General features: G+C 46.3%; 1 protein-coding gene across 3 annotated transcripts in view; it reads left to right on the top strand.

Annotated features, from left to right (window-relative positions):
* LOC141149036 (disintegrin and metalloproteinase domain-containing protein 10-like) overlaps positions 1 to 16,171 on the top strand; it is a 258,254-nt gene that overhangs the window by 93,995 nt on the left and 148,088 nt on the right. For all 3 annotated transcript variants that reach the window (XR_012245373.1, XM_073636861.1, XM_073636860.1), the window contains 2 exons: positions 11,608 to 11,693; positions 12,094 to 12,216. Coding sequence is in view for 2 of the 3 variants with exons in the window: in XM_073636861.1 (XP_073492962.1) it covers positions 11,608 to 11,693; positions 12,094 to 12,216 (209 nt within the window). In the remaining variant the exon portion in view is untranslated. The remainder of the gene's footprint in view (positions 1 to 11,607; positions 11,694 to 12,093; positions 12,217 to 16,171) is intronic.

Genomic DNA, 16,171 nt, shown 5'->3' with positions numbered 1-16,171 from the left:
TCCTGAGCCATATATTTATCTCTATAATCTCCCGATGCCTCTCTGGCGTGGCAAATGGTACAGGCAGTATTTCAGAGAATACCACCTTGGAGGTCCTTGCATTAAGCTTGCAGCTGTAACGGGTCTGGGAGGCGGAACCTCTGGGCTACTATACAAGGGAGCGGTCCTTGTAAGGGAGCGGGTGGCGACCAGGCAGGCAGTCACAGCAGGTGACCGGGACAGTCTCTGGGTGTACGGGCAGGAGGTCACGGCAAGTGATCAGGGCAGTCTCTGGAAGAACGGGCTGGAGGTCACGGCAAGTGACCGGGGCAGTCTCTGGAAGAACGGGCTGGAGGTCACGGCAAGTGACCGGGGCAGTCTCTAGGTAAGGGGTAGGTACGACCTGTGATGGCTGAACCTCCAGGTAGGCTAGCAAGGCAGATGGAGGATGTGTGCTCCCAGGTGAGCAAGCGAGAGTCTCTGGAATAGCAGGTGGTCACAGCACGTGACGGCGGAGCCTCCAGGTAGGCAAGCAGGCAGGTAGCGGAGAAGCGCTCCCAGGTGAGCGGGCAAGAGTCTGGAATAGCTGGTGGTCACAGCACGTGACAGCGGAGCCTCCGGGCAGGCAAGCAGGCAGGTAGCGGAGAAGCGCTCCCAGGTGAGCGGGCAAGCTGGTCCATAGACAGACTGACCGGAGTTGTAAGGCAGACCGTCGGACCTCAGGCAAGCAGGCAGGTAGCTGATGTGCGCTCCCAGGTGAGCGGGCAAGTTGGTCCTTAGACAGACTGACCGGAGTTGTAAGGCAGACCGTCGGACCTCAGGCAGGCAGGCAGGTAACAGGAAATCAGGCAGGATTAGGACAGCAAGCTGGCAGGAATCTGGCAGGTAACTGGCAGGTAACTGGCAACGGGACCTGAGGGCTGAAGCAGAGTAGAACGGTGCAACAACATTGCTCGGGCACCTCCATTTTGGAGGAGGTGCCTTATATATGGTAAAGTCCTCCGGCCATTGGCCGGGGACTCCTTAGGACGGCGCGCACGGCCCCTTTAAGAGGGAGGGAGGGCGCGCGCGCGCGCCCTAAGCACAGTGGCCGGGAAGGAGCGCGCGCTGCCAGCAGAGCGGGAGAGGGACGCCGGGCACGGAGCAGAGCGGTGAGGGGAACAGCGTCCCTGCCTAGCAGAGGGCAGGGACGCCGGCACTACAGTACCCCCCCCTTTAGGCCCCCCCTTTTTTAGGCCAGATAGAAATTTAGCTAGGATGAGAGGGGCATGGATGTTCTCCCGGGGCTCCCACGTTCTCTCCTCAGGACCAAACCCCTTCCAATCTACCAGAAAAAAGGTCTTTCCTCTTACCCTTTTGGTGGCAAGAATGTTCTCTACCTCAAACTCGTCCTCAGCAGAAACCGGAGCAGGAGGCGTACCTGTAGACTTGGAAAAAGAGTTAAGCACCACGGGTTTGAGGAGAGATACATGGAAGGAGTTAGTGATCCGTAAGTTGGCCGGGAGTTTCAATTTATAGGCCACCGGGTTGATCTGACTGATGACCTCCAGAGGACCGATGAACCGAGGCCCTAACTTGTAAGAAGGTATCTTGAGTCAAACATATTTAGATGAGAGCCAGACTTTATCTCCTGGATGAAATTGTGGAGGATCCAGGCGTTTTTTGTCAGCGTGTCTTTTCATACGCTCGGATGACAGAAGGAGTGCGGACCGGGTACTCTCCCATATGGAGGAAAATTTGCTAACGAGAGATTCCGCAGCCGGGTTGTCCACAGAGGTGGAGACAGGAAAAGGAATCCGAGGATGCTGACCAAAGACTACAAAAAACGGGGATTTGGAGGAGGATTCGCTCTCGTGATTATTATAAGAGAACTCGGCCCATGGTAGGAGATCCACCCAGTCAGAATGGTGGGCATTAACGAAGTGCCGGAGGTAACTGGTCAGGTTCTGATTGATCCGCTCCACTTGACCATTGGACTGTGGGTGGTAAGCGGAAGAGAAGTCCAGGGTGACGTCTAGTAGTTTACAAGTGGCTCTCCAGAAACGTGAGGTGAACTGTACCCCACGATCCGACACGATGTGGAGGGGCAGGCCATGAAGACGAAAGATGTGGCGGATAAAGTCTTTAGCCAGCTCGGGTGCAGACGGAAGGCCAGGCAGGGGAATAAAGTGAGCCATCTTGGAAAAGCGGTCAGCGACCACCCAAATGACCGTACAACCGGCAGAGACGGGGAGATCAGTTATAAAGTCCATTGCTATATGCTGCCAGGGGGCAGCAGGTACAGGAAGCGGAAGGAGGCGTCCGGCTGGCAGATGTCTCGGGACTTTGTTGCGGGCGCAGGACACACAGGCAGAAACAAAGTCTATTATGTCCTTGTGCAGGGTAGGCCACCAATAGTGCCGGGCAATAAGCTGGAGGGTCTTTTTCTGACCGGCGTGGCCAGCTAGTTTAGACGAATGGCCCCAGTGTAGGATCTTCTCCCGATCAGGTACTGAAACAAACGTCTTACCGGGAGGGAGACGATTTAGACTCACGGGAGCCACCTGCATTACTCTGGCGGGATCGATGATATGTTTAGGTTCTTCCTCGAGATCGGACACCAGAAAGGATCGGGACAAGGCGTCTGCTTTGACGTTTTTGTCAGCCGGGCGAAAATGAAGAACAAAATCAAAGCGAGCAAAAAACAAGGACCACCGGGCTTGGCGCGGGTTAAGTCTCTGGGCATGCTGGAGGTAAGCCAAGTTCTTGTGGTCAGTGTAAATTATTACCGGATGAAGAGCCCCCTCGAGTAGGTAACGCCACTCCTCCAACGCCAGCTTGATGGCCAATAACTCTCGGTCTCCTATGGAATAGTTGCGCTCAGAAGAGGAGAAGAGTTTGGAGAAGAAGCCACAAGTTACCATTCTCCCGGAAGATGATTTTTGAGTAAGTACCGCTCCGGCTCCAGAGGAGGAGGCGTCAACTTCCAGGAAGAACTGCTTGTTGCCGTCCGGGTGATGCAGCACCGGGGCGGAAGAGAAGGCCTGTTTTAGGGAAAGAAAGGCCTCCTCTGCTTCGGGCGGCCACTCTTTGGGATTAGTACCCTTACGGGTGAGCGCGGAAATTGGGGCAGTCCGGGAAGAGAAGTGCGGGATGAAGAGGCGGTAATAGTTGGCGAAGCCCAGGAACCGTTGAATAGCCTTCAACCCCTCTGGTCGGGGCCATTTCTCGATGGCAGACAGTTTCTCAGGATCCATTTGTAGGCCGGTCTGAGAGATAATGTAGCCCAGAAACGGAAGCGAGGTCTGCTCAAAGAGGCACTTCTCATATTTAGCGTAGAGATGGTTCTGCCTGAGCCTGAGCAGGACCTGACGAACATCCCTCCGGTGAGTCTGGAGATCCGGAGAGAAGACCAAGATGTCGTCCAGGTACACCACTACGCAGGAGTAGAGAAGGTCCCGGAAGATGTCATTGACCAACTCTTGAAAGACGGCAGGAGCGTTACAGAGGCCAAAGGGCATTACCAGATATTCATAGTGGCCGTCCCGGGTGTTGAATGCCGTCTTCCATTCATCCCCCTGACGGATACGAACCAGGTTGTACGCCCCACGGAGGTCCAGTTTGGTGAAGATTCTAGCCCCCCTCAGACGATCAAATAACTCCGGAATGAGCGGAAGGGGGTACTTATTCTTCACCGTGATCTGGTTAAGGCCTCTATAGTCTATACAGGGACGGAGAGAGCCGTCCTTCTTTTTGACGAAAAAGAAGCCTGCTCCCGCCGGGGAGGTAGATTTCCGGATGAATCCCCTGGCCAGATTCTCCTCAATATATTCGGACATCGACCGGGTCTCAGCAGCGGATAATGGATAAATACGCCCACGGGGAGGAGAAGTACCAGGTAACAGGTCGATAGGGCAGTCGTATGGTCTATGAGGGGGTAGTGTCTCTGCCTCCTTTTTATTAAAGACATCAGCATAAGACCAATAAGGAATCGGAAGTCCAGGTAGATTAGCTGGGGTAGGAGAATGACGGACGGGATGAACGGGAACCAGACAGGTCTTATGGCAGCCCTGTCCCCAGCGAAGGACTTCTCCGGTCTGCCAGTCAAGAACGGGTGCATGTTTCTGGAGCCAAGGTAGGCCTAGCAAGAGGGCGTGAGAGAGTCCAGGCAGAACATGGAAGGAGATACTTTCAGAATGCAGCATTCCCACCTGCAGAGTAATGTATTCGGTGATGAGTTGGATGGGGCGTGGTAAGAGCCCCCCATCCACGGCAGCAACAGACAAGGGTACAGCCAGAGGTTTGGTGGGGATGCGGTATTTCTCTACCAGGGACTGTGAAATAAGATTCCCGGCTGCTCCAGAGTCCAGTTGGGCTAGTTCGAAATAACGGTTCTCCCCGTAGACGATTGAAACTGACAACAGCAGGGATGGAGAGGATTTATTCTTGTCTAGGTGGACCTCTCTGAGCGAACCTAGACACAGGCGTTTCCCGACCTCTCTGGGCAGGCACGGATCCGGTGCTCCTTACTGCCACAGTAGAAGCAGGTCCCCTCGGCACGGCGTAAGTCCTGACGGGTCTTGACCATCTTGGTCTGGTCGACCTGCATAGGCTCAGGAGGGTGTACCTGGTTAGAGACAGAAGGAGTGACGGGTTTCTGAAAAGTAGGAGCTAGACGTGGTAACCTCCTCTCACGGGTGACCTCTCTGGCACGCTCCTGGAACCGTAGGTCAATCCGGGTAGCAAGAGTTATTAAGTCATCGAGAGTGGTAGGAATGTCCCGACCGGCAAGTTCATCTTTAATACGGCCGGACAGACCCTCCCAGAAGACGGAAACCAGAGCGTCGTTATCCCAGGCCAGCTCCGAGGCAAGGGTACGGAACCGTATGGCATATTGGCCCACGGTGAGACTTTCCTGACGGAGGCGTAGCAACGATGATGCGGATGAGGTCTTCCGTCCGGGTTCGTCGAAGACTTTCCGGAAAGCCGTGAGAAAAGCAGGCAAGTTGGACACCAGGGGGTCTCCTCTCTCCCATAGAGGATTTAGCCAGGCCAGGGCCTCCCCGGTGAGATGGGACATGATGAATGCAATTTTGGCTCGGTCGGAGTTAAACTGGTGGGACAATAGTTCAAAGTGCAGGGTGCACTGATTTATGAAGCCCCGAGCCTGGGCTGAGTCGCCTCCGAAGCGAGGAGGTGCAGAAAGCCGAGGTCCGGGGTAGGATATCATGGTGTTAGTGGACAGCGGAGCTGCCGGATTGCGAGACATGGCACTGGCGGAGGTTGTTGGTGGAACAGTCAGAGTGTCCAGGCGAGTATTGACATTCCGCAGGTGACCCAGGATGGACTCCTGTTGGGACCTTTGACGGGACAGTTCATGACACAGGTCCGAGAGCGAGGGAGCTTGGGTGCCACCGGGTTCCATGGCCCGAGCAAACTGTAACGGGTCTGGGAGGCGGAACCTCTGGGCTACTATACAAGGGAGCGGTCCTTGTAAGGGAGCGGGTGGCGACCAGGCAGGCAGTCACAGCAGGTGACCGGGACAGTCTCTGGGTGTACGGGCAGGAGGTCACGGCAAGTGATCAGGGCAGTCTCTGGAAGAACGGGCTGGAGGTCACGGCAAGTGACCGGGGCAGTCTCTGGAAGAACGGGCTGGAGGTCACGGCAAGTGACCGGGGCAGTCTCTAGGTAAGGGGTAGGTACGACCTGTGATGGCTGAACCTCCAGGTAGGCTAGCAAGGCAGATGGAGGATGTGTGCTCCCAGGTGAGCAAGCGAGAGTCTCTGGAATAGCAGGTGGTCACAGCACGTGACGGCGGAGCCTCCAGGTAGGCAAGCAGGCAGGTAGCGGAGAAGCGCTCCCAGGTGAGCGGGCAAGAGTCTGGAATAGCTGGTGGTCACAGCACGTGACAGCGGAGCCTCCGGGCAGGCAAGCAGGCAGGTAGCGGAGAAGCGCTCCCAGGTGAGCGGGCAAGCTGGTCCATAGACAGACTGACCGGAGTTGTAAGGCAGACCGTCGGACCTCAGGCAAGCAGGCAGGTAGCTGATGTGCGCTCCCAGGTGAGCGGGCAAGTTGGTCCTTAGACAGACTGACCGGAGTTGTAAGGCAGACCGTCGGACCTCAGGCAGGCAGGCAGGTAACAGGAAATCAGGCAGGATTAGGACAGCAAGCTGGCAGGAATCTGGCAGGTAACTGGCAGGTAACTGGCAACGGGACCTGAGGGCTGAAGCAGAGTAGAACGGTGCAACAACATTGCTCGGGCACCTCCATTTTGGAGGAGGTGCCTTATATATGGTAAAGTCCTCCGGCCATTGGCCGGGGACTCCTTAGGACGGCGCGCGCGGCCCCTGTAAGAGGGAGGGAGGGCGCGCGCGCGCGCCCTAAGCACAGTGGCCGGGAAGGAGCGCGCGCTGCCAGCAGAGCGGGAGAGGGACGCCGGGCACGGAGCAGAGCGGTGAGGGGAACAGCGTCCCTGCCTAGCAGAGGGCAGGGACGCCGGCACTGCAGTAGCCTATACATAGAGAATAAAGCACAAATACAAAAGTCACTAAAAAAGGAGCACATTACTCCAGAAAAGTGGATACATATTATCCAGCATATTTATCCAAATATATAATTCTTTCACTATGATATCATCTAATAAAAAGAGTATTTGTTACAAGCTTGTACTGAATCACAATTTATTTAACCAAAGTGACAAACCCTTTATTACGAAGCTTAAGGCAGCATAATTATCTACCACTTTGCTATAGATCTGACAAGACTTAGATATCCTTCAACATTCAAATGTGTCTCTACTAGAGATGAGTGAACATGTTCGGAAAATACTCGGTAATTTCAAATTCGACATGAACATAAAACATTCAGATTCGTGCTCAGATTTCCAAGCATTTTTCTCAAAATCTACAAAAGTTGAGCATGAAACCGAACATCCCTAGTTTCCCACACTGTCATCTGTGTGACAGCGTGGGAAGAAGTGGCTTTGATCGGTGTTAACATAGTTACCGCCGGTCACAGCACTGAGGGATCACACTGTCAGATGTCAGCGTGATCCCGCAGCTGTCACTGTGTCCCACGGTAAAAAGCTTACTGCGGATGACAGGCGCCGGCAGATGAGACTACTTCTCCCATCAGTCAGCTCCTGCTGTCACTGTTAACAACAAGTGCCGCTGATGAGAGGAGTAGTCTGTGCTTAAACTAACAAAAAAAGTTAAAATTAATAAATAATTATTTAAATAAAAATAAAACACACTTTGTATACACCTAATCGCCGATGTCCTAGTCCCCTGTAAAAAAAAGAAAAAACACCATATACTCATCTTAACACCTGATCCCTGTTGCCCATGTCACCAGTAAAAAAAGAAAAAATAATAATCCACCATAATCCCGGTAATCCAGATTGCTCTATCAATGATCCAATCACCGTGGGACAATCACATCCGGAGATGTGACTACTCTATTTGGCAGCCGGCGATAAACTGACAGAAATTCTCATGCAGTTGTGGTGCCATAAGTGAGGTCACAGGAGTTCATCAGCTGATGAACTCAAGTAACCTCTCTCCCGGCAGCTCAGAGCTATACAATGCAGGAGCGATGGTGCTTCTGGCAGTGTATCGCTGGCTGCCAGATATAACAGTCACATCTCTGCTCTATCAATGATCCGATTGCTGTGGGACAATCTCGGTTATTTCATCACGTCGGACAGGTGAGGGATATGGTGTTTTTTATTCTTTGTTTTTTTTACAGGTGACAACGGTTTCAAATGTAATGGGCTTTTTGCAAGTATAATTGGTTTGGTAAATTAAGAAACTTAAATAAAGGAGTATGTGTAATTATTTCACATAAAGTACTTTTTCTGAGTGTTTGTGTTTTTTTCTTACAATTTGTCTATGGGGTTAGTAATGGGGGTCTTATAGACGTCTCTCCATTACTAACCCCTGGGCTTCATGTCAGCTGCCAATACAAGGCTGACATGAAACCCAACCCTATTACCCCACTTGCCACCGCCACAGGCCAAGTGGGAAGAGTGGAGGCTAAGCGCAAAGTCTAATTGATCTGCCATTTATGGGGCCTCTGAGAGCTGATGTTATTAGCCTCCGAGGGGGCCAGGATCCATGGTCACTTCACTGGCTATTGATATCAAACTGCAGCTTTCTGCCTAGCCTTTGCTGGTTAGAATTTATAGGAGGAACCTATGTCAGTTTTTTTCTGGGGTCCCCCTGCAATCTAGCCAGTAAAGGCTAAGCAAGCAGCTGTGGGCTGTTATTAATAGCCAGAGAATGTTTTAGACTAATGGCCCCTTTCCCTGGCTAGTAATATCAGCCCCCATATATGTATCTATTTATCTGTCTATCAATATATCCATCTATCCATCTATCTATATATCCATATATGTATATATATATATATATATATATATATATATATATATTTCTATCCATCTAGATATTATAAAAAGAAAGCAGCACTGCAAACAAGAAATTTGAAAAAAAAGTGGATTTTATTAATCCCAAATAGCAACGTTTCGGTTCATGGAACCATGAACCAAAACGTTTCCATTTGGGCTTCACAAAGTCCACTTCTTTTTCAAATTTCTTACGTTTTGGAGTGCTGCCTTTTTTATAATATCTATGATAGAACAAATTGGACAATTGTCTGGAGGCTTAGCACTCACTGTGAGTAGATGTTAAATGGTGCTGTTCCAAAAAAAACCTTCTTCTATCCATCTATATCTATATTGATAGATGGATGGATGGATAGAGTCATAGATGGACAGATAGATAGATATACGGATGGATAGATGGAAATATGTGAGTGAGATATATAATCAGTGCTTTGTGTTTGTAGCTTACTGTACATATAATTTATTAATAAATTATTACATTTCAGAAAAAAATTTGTGGGACCCCCTAAATTTTATTAACCAGCAGAGGGAAAAGTGGACAGCTGGGGCTGATGTTTATAGCCTGGGAAGAAGGGTAATACCCATGGAGCTTCCCAGGCTATCAATATCAGCCCACAGCTGTATACTTAGTCTATACTGGTTATTAAAATGGGGTCCCCCCCAAAAAATAGTCGTGTGCTCCCCCTTATAATTAATGACCAGCAAAAGCTGCGGGCTGATATTAATAGCCTAGAAAGGGGCCCTGGTTATTGGCCCCCTTCCGAGGCTAAAAACATTAGTCCTCAACCACCCCAGAAATGGTGCATCCATAAGATGCGCCAATTTTAGCACTTAACCTCCACTCTTCCCACTTTCCCTAGTGTGACGGAAGTGGGGTAATAAGGTTGGGATTCATGTCAGCCTTGTATTGGCAGCTGACATGAAGACCAGGTTAGTAATGGAATTTGGAGAGGTGTCTATATGACACCCCATTACTAACCCCATAGTAAAATTGTAAGAAAAAAAAAACACCCAGAATAAAGTGCTTTATTTGAAATAATGACACACACTCCTTCATTTAAGATTCTTAATTTACCAAAAACAATTACACTTACCTAACGCCCATTCCATTTGCAGCCCATGTCTCCTGTAACAAAAATAAAAAACAACCATATCCCTCACCTGTGCGACGTGATGAAATAATCCAGATTGTCTCACGGAAATTGGATCATTGATAGAACAGTCACATCAGCAGTCACTAATGTGACTGCTCTACATGACAGCAGGCTACACACTGACCCAGGAGTGTAATCGCTCCTGTGTCATTGTATCAGATCGGATCATTGATAGAACAGTCACATCCAGAGATGTGACTGATCTATCTGGCAGTCGGCGATACACTGACAGGAGCGTCATCGCTCCCGCAGTGTATCGTGATGAGCTGCCATGAAAGAGGTCACGAGTTCATCAGCTGATGAAGTCCTGTGACCTCGCTTACGGCACCACCGCTGCATGACAATTTTCTCACACAGCGGTGGTACCGTGAGGTCACATGAGTTCATCAGCTGATAAACTCCTGTGACCTCTCATGGCAGCTCATCACGATACACTGCGGGAGCAATGACGCTCCTGTCAGTGTATTGCCGGCTGCCAGATAGATCAGTCACATCTCCGTATGTGACTGTTCTATCAATGATCCGATCACCATGAGAAAATCTGGATTACGGCGGATAGGTGAGGATCATGGTGGTTTATTATTTTTTCTTTATTACAGGTGACACGGGAATCGAGGATTAGGTATTAAGGTGAGTATATGGTGTTTTTTTCTTTTTTACAGGGGAAAAGGGCAACGATGATTAGGTGTAGGAGAGTATAATGTGCTTTTGTTTTTTTTTTATTAATTATTAATTATAACTTTTTTTTTTCACTTTCAGCACAGGTGCCGGCTGATGAGAGACTACTCCTCTCATCAGCGGCGCTTGCGCTCGCTGTGGACAGTGATAGCAGGTGCCAGCTGATGGAAGTAGTCTCATCAGCTGGTGCCTGTGACCCATGGTAAGCTTTTTATCGCTGGTCACTGTCACAGCTATGGGTTCATGCTGACATCTGACAGCGTGATCCCGCAGCGCTGTGACTGGTGGTAACTATGTTACTGCAGATCAAAGCCCCTGTTTCCCATGCTGTATCGTAGATGACAGCATAGGAAACTACTGATGTTCGGGGCCCCATTTGGGTTCATGCTCGGGTGCCCGAACACGAAAATTTTTTTTTTTTTTTTTTAAAAACATAAATTTTTATTGAACTGAAATGTCATATTTTACAACATATTGGTAACCAATGTATATCGTTGTGACATTATAGAAAATAAAAAGTAAACATTAATAACTTTTTATCATAAAGTATAAAAGGTAAAAAGAGGAAGGGAAACACGAACCCTTTTTTTGATGTTCGGGTTTAGTCGACGAACCTCAAAACATTCGCCCATCTCTAGTCTCTGCTACTCTGCCCATAAACTCGGCAAAGCTTGTCATATCGACCCCTTTACTGAAGCTTAGCTTCAGGGTTAGCATGTATAGATTCATGAAGCTTGAAGCAAACTGCATGGAAAAGGCAAATACAGCAACCTCTTTTGTATTTTTTATTACAGAAAAGTAAACTTAAATTCTATTGTGGAAAAAAAATGTTTGAGGGGTTACATACACAGGAGTATGTGGCAGAAATCAATATTATATGTGATCTCCAGCATCGTGTTACTAAGGACAGAAATTGTCAAACCATCTGATTTGTTTTTACAAAGCTGTTTCATGTAAAATCCCCTCAAAACAACAGGTGGTACTACCTCCACCTGGAACGAAAAAAAATTCAATCAAGCCTTCTACCATGAGAACTATTATTCTGTGGAACAGTTTACCTTGTGAGTTGGTCCCAATGGGAACCATTCATGATTTCAAAAGAGGCTTAATGTTTCTTTTAGAATGAAATAACAAAAATACTTAAGTAAATGTGTGAAATTCTTATTCAGAATTTTTATCCAATTGATTGACACTTGGGATCACGAGGGAAAAATTGCTCTTTTAGGGTAAATTGGTTCATTAATTATAGTTGTACCTATACTCCTTCCCTTAATCCACTCTAAACCCTTAAAGTTGAAGGACATATAGTATATCTTTTTTTTCAACCATGTTAGCCATGTAAATATGTAGCTAATATAATATTTTCATATCAAATTGGCATAAAAACTATAATGACATTAGTTATATTTTTAGACTACTCCCTTATGAAAGATGTGAAGTCATTTGATCTGGCTTTGAAGAAATATACATTTTTGGAGAAAATGAAGTGGAAAACAAAGGTTAGAAATTATTTTTTGCATACTTCTGCTACTGTACTGAAAGATTAGTTTACTGTTTTTATGAAAATTAAGATTGTTCAATTCAGATAACAACACAGAAGTCAGAAAAAAAACAAAAGTAGCAATTATGACTGACATAACATAGCATAGCATAGCATACATAGATTAACAGCACACTGTTTAGTAGTTTACTAGTGAGTGACGCATTCTCCAGTGAGTGGTGAACGTGGTACACTATAATAATAGTTAGCTCATCATATTTAACGTTAACTATTGTTTCATCTGTATCTTGCTATTGATCATTAGAATTTTACACTTGTAGCAAACCAAGCTTTTAGTATTTTCATAGATGGCTAAACTTCTTTTACATATAGTTTGCATTTTTTTTATCCCCATATAGGAAGAGTCTGTACTCAGAACCAAGAGAAGTGCGGATCCATCCCGTACAACATGTCTCATCCATTTGAAGGCTGACTATTTATTTTTCAAAAGATTTCAAAACTTACAAGAAGCAATATCTCAGGTATAAACAGACTAGAAAAATAATGTCAGAAAGATAATGAAACCTCTTGATAAGTTCTATGTAACCCACTTTAACACTACATAATAAATTAGAAATACATTGAGTTGACTTATCAGAAAGGATATCCACATTACTATGCTGTTGGAAAGATGACATTCCATGAAAACATTTATCATCTACCCAGGGCTATATTTGACATTCATGCTGCCCTAGGCACTTTAAGTGGTCACATCCTCTATTGGTAAGTTAGACATAGGCCTCAGTGTCACACGTACAGATTCTATAACCATTATAGTCTACGAGGCAGCTCACAGTGTGCCCAAGCAAAACTCACAGGGATATGTCCATTTTTTACAGTACAACATATGAAAAGTGCTAGTACAAGTCTATGGATCCCAAAAAAAACACATATAGCACACAGATAGTATCAGTGTGCTGTCTTGCAAAGTATAGGAGATGCTTTGTAATTTAGTTATTCATCTGTGAAAACCACTGACGATAACTGATGGTAAAAACGGACACACAGACCATACACTGATGACACACAGACCGTACACTGATGACACAAGGACCGCACATTGATGACACAAGGACCGTACACTGATGTCACAAGGACCGTATACTGATGACACACGGACCATACACTCATGACACACGGACCGTACACTGATGACACATGGACCGTACACTGACGACAACGGAACGTACACTGATGACACCGGAACGATTTTCCACATACGTGCTTAAACACGGACGTGTGAATGACGCTTAAAAGTGACTATTCCCGTTAGATAGTAGTTAAGGTCCCCCTACACATTAGACTCAGGTCGGTCAAACTCGCAGATATCATGCCCAGAAGGATTCCAGCAGTGTTGAAAGCCAAAGGTGAATTTACAAAATAATTAAAATTTAGATTTTTAGGAACAAAACAGTAACAATGCAATGACATGACAAGAATCTGCTTAACTAGTCATGTGCAAAATAGTTGTAAGTCAAATTTATGAGATAACCAATATGATTGTCTATAAAATGATGGTAGTCTCATGCTCGAAACAGTAGTGGATGGTGAGATATGGAGCCTGAAAATCAAAAGTTCAAAACGTTGTTACCTTTTTCTCATCAGTGTATAATGTACGAGTATGTCAGCAAGTGGTTAAAGTAGTTTCAAAAATAAGCTCATGGGTTACTCATCCTCCTTAAGTCCAGTGCGGCATCTTTGCTACTGCCATTGTCTTTGTTGTCAAGCTCCAATGGTGACATCATGGCTCCAACCCAGGTAATCACTATGCTAATCACTGGCAGAGCTGCTTAACCTAGTGATTGGCTGTAGGAGAAGAAGTTGAACTAGGAGAGTGATGAACATATGAGTTTATTATTTTAACCAAGTGGAAATCAATAGAGAGGGAAAGGTTTTTCCTCCCAAAAAACCTTCAGCAGCATATTTGGTTAACCCCTTTCTGACGTATGACCTAATAGTACGTCTTGGTGACCTGGGCCGATTGGCCCAATGACGTACTATTAGGTCATATGGCAATCGCGCCTGCACACAAGCGGTGCGGGGCGATCGCCGCCAGGTGTCAGCTGATTGTCACAGCTGACACCCGGTACTATGTGCAGGGAGCGGTCCTGCACCCCTCCCGGCAAATTAACCCCCTCAATGCTGCGATCGAAGTCAATCGCAGCATTGCGGTGGCAAGGGGAGGTGATCGGGATACTGACCTCCTCTTCCAGCCTCCAGCGCTGTCTGCCGCGGCTTCCTGGATGTTGTCATGATGACCCAATGTCGTCATGACAACATCCGGGTCACCAGACAGCAGGAAGATTCTTTGGTCATGCGCAGTGCATGACCAAACTATCTTCTCCTTGTGCAGCACTGACAGACTGTATAGCACAGGAATGGTGCTGCATTCCTGTGCTATACAGGCGATCAGAATTAAAAAAGTGAAAGTCCCATAGTGGGACACAAAATAAAAGTCCAAAAAGTGTTAAAAAATGAAAAAAAATTTTTTAAAAAATTGTAAAAATATAAAAAAAAAATAAAAAAAAGAATCCACCAAAAATAAAAATATAATGTACCCATCAATAAATATTATTATGAAAAAAAAACAATAAAAGTACACATATTTGGTATTGCCGCATCTGGAACGACCTGACCTATAAAACTGTTGCACTAATTAACCCCTTTAGTGAACAGGGTAAAAAATAAAAATAAAAAACGAAGCAAAAAAAACAATGCTTTTTCATCATACCGCCAAACAAAAAATGAAATCACACGCGATCAAAAAGACGAATATAAATAAAAATGGTACCACTGAAAATATCATCTTGTCCCGCAAAAAACAAGCTGCCATACAGCTCCATCAGCCGAAAAATAAAAAAGTTATAGCTCTCAGAATAAAGCGATGCAAAAAATATTTTTTTCTATAAAATAGCTTTTATTGTGTAAAAGCGCCAAAACATAGAAAGACAATATAAATGTGGTACCGCTGTAAATGTACTGACGCTGCCTTATCAATTTTACCACACGCGGAACAGCATAAAAAAAAAACATAAAAAAATTCTGGAATTGCTGTTTTTTGTTTATTCTGCCTTCCAAAAATCGGAATAGAAAGCGATCAAAAAGTGCCGGAAAATGGCACCAATAAAAATGTCAAGTCATCCCGCAAAAAACAAGCTGTCATATGACTCTGTCGGCCAAAATATGGAAAAATTATAGCTCTCAAAATATGGCGATGCAAAAACTAGATTTTGCAAAACAATGCGTCTTTTAGTGTGTGACAGCTGTCAATCATAAAAACCCGATATGATTCTGGTATCGCTGTAATTGCACCGACCCAAAGAATAAAGTCATCTAATCACTTATACTGCACGTGGAACGGCGTAAAAAATAAACTCTAGGGTTAGGGTTAGGGTTGTGCTAGGGTTAGGGTTGTGTTAGGGTTAGGGTAGGGTTAGAGTTGGGCTAGGGATTTTTTTCAAAAGCAAAAAAAAAAAAAGATGACGATATGGTGACTAGTGTTGAGCGCAAGTGCTCGCTACTTGAGTTTGCATCGGGTGCTCAGGAGTGCACGGAGTATTGCGGGTGCTCAAGTGACATGCTCGAGTCTCTGCCACATATGCTTCGTGGCCAAAAAAACCTCTCGGGGATTGCTAGCCATGCACGAGCGATCCCTACATGTTTTTTTTGGGTGTCTAATAACCATGAAACATGCGAGCTTGGACTCGAGCATGTCACTCGAGCCCCAGTGATACATGGTGCATACCCGTGTACCTGATGCAAACTCAAGTAGCGAGCACTTGCGCTCAAGACTAATGACAACTTATTCAATATGATTACCTAATGTTATCAAATTCTGTGTCGTACCTCTGGATTCAAAATGTTCACTATACCCCTTGATAAAATCCTTGAGGGTTTTAGTTTCCAAAATGTGGTCACTTGTGGGGGGGGGGGTTCCACTGTTTAGGCACATCAGGGGCTCTCCAAATGCAACATGGCGTCCGCTCTCAATTCCAACCAATTTTGCGTTCAAAAAGTCACACAATGCTCCTTCCCTTCTGAACTCTTCCGTGCACCCAAACACTGTACGGTATTGGTGTACTCAGGAGAAATTGCACAACAGTTTTTGGGGTCCAATTTCTCCTCTTACTCTTGTGAAAATAAAAAAATTGGGGCTAAAACATTATTTTTGTGGAAAAAGTTTGATTTTTTTATTTTCACGGCTCCATGTTATAAACTTCTGCAAAGTTCCCTGAGGGGTCTAGTTTCCAAAATGGCGTCACTTGTGGGGGATTCTACTGTTTGGGCACATCAGGGGCTCTCCAAACGCAACATGGCATCCGCTAATTATTCAAGCAAATTTTACATTCTAAAGTCAAATGGCGCGTCTTCTCTACCGAGCTCTGTCGTGCGCCCAAACACTGATTTTCCCCCACATATGGGGTATCGGCGTGCTCA

This window comes from Phyllobates terribilis, unplaced genomic scaffold (assembly GCF_046119375.1).
Source record: "Phyllobates terribilis strain yellow unplaced genomic scaffold, ASM4611937v1 Scaffold_1__5_contigs__length_1240528914, whole genome shotgun sequence".
NCBI classification, from domain to species: Eukaryota; Metazoa; Chordata; class Amphibia; order Anura; family Dendrobatidae; genus Phyllobates; species Phyllobates terribilis.
Note: the sequence above shows the minus strand (reverse complement) of the source record. Positions and strands in the feature narration are given on the sequence as shown.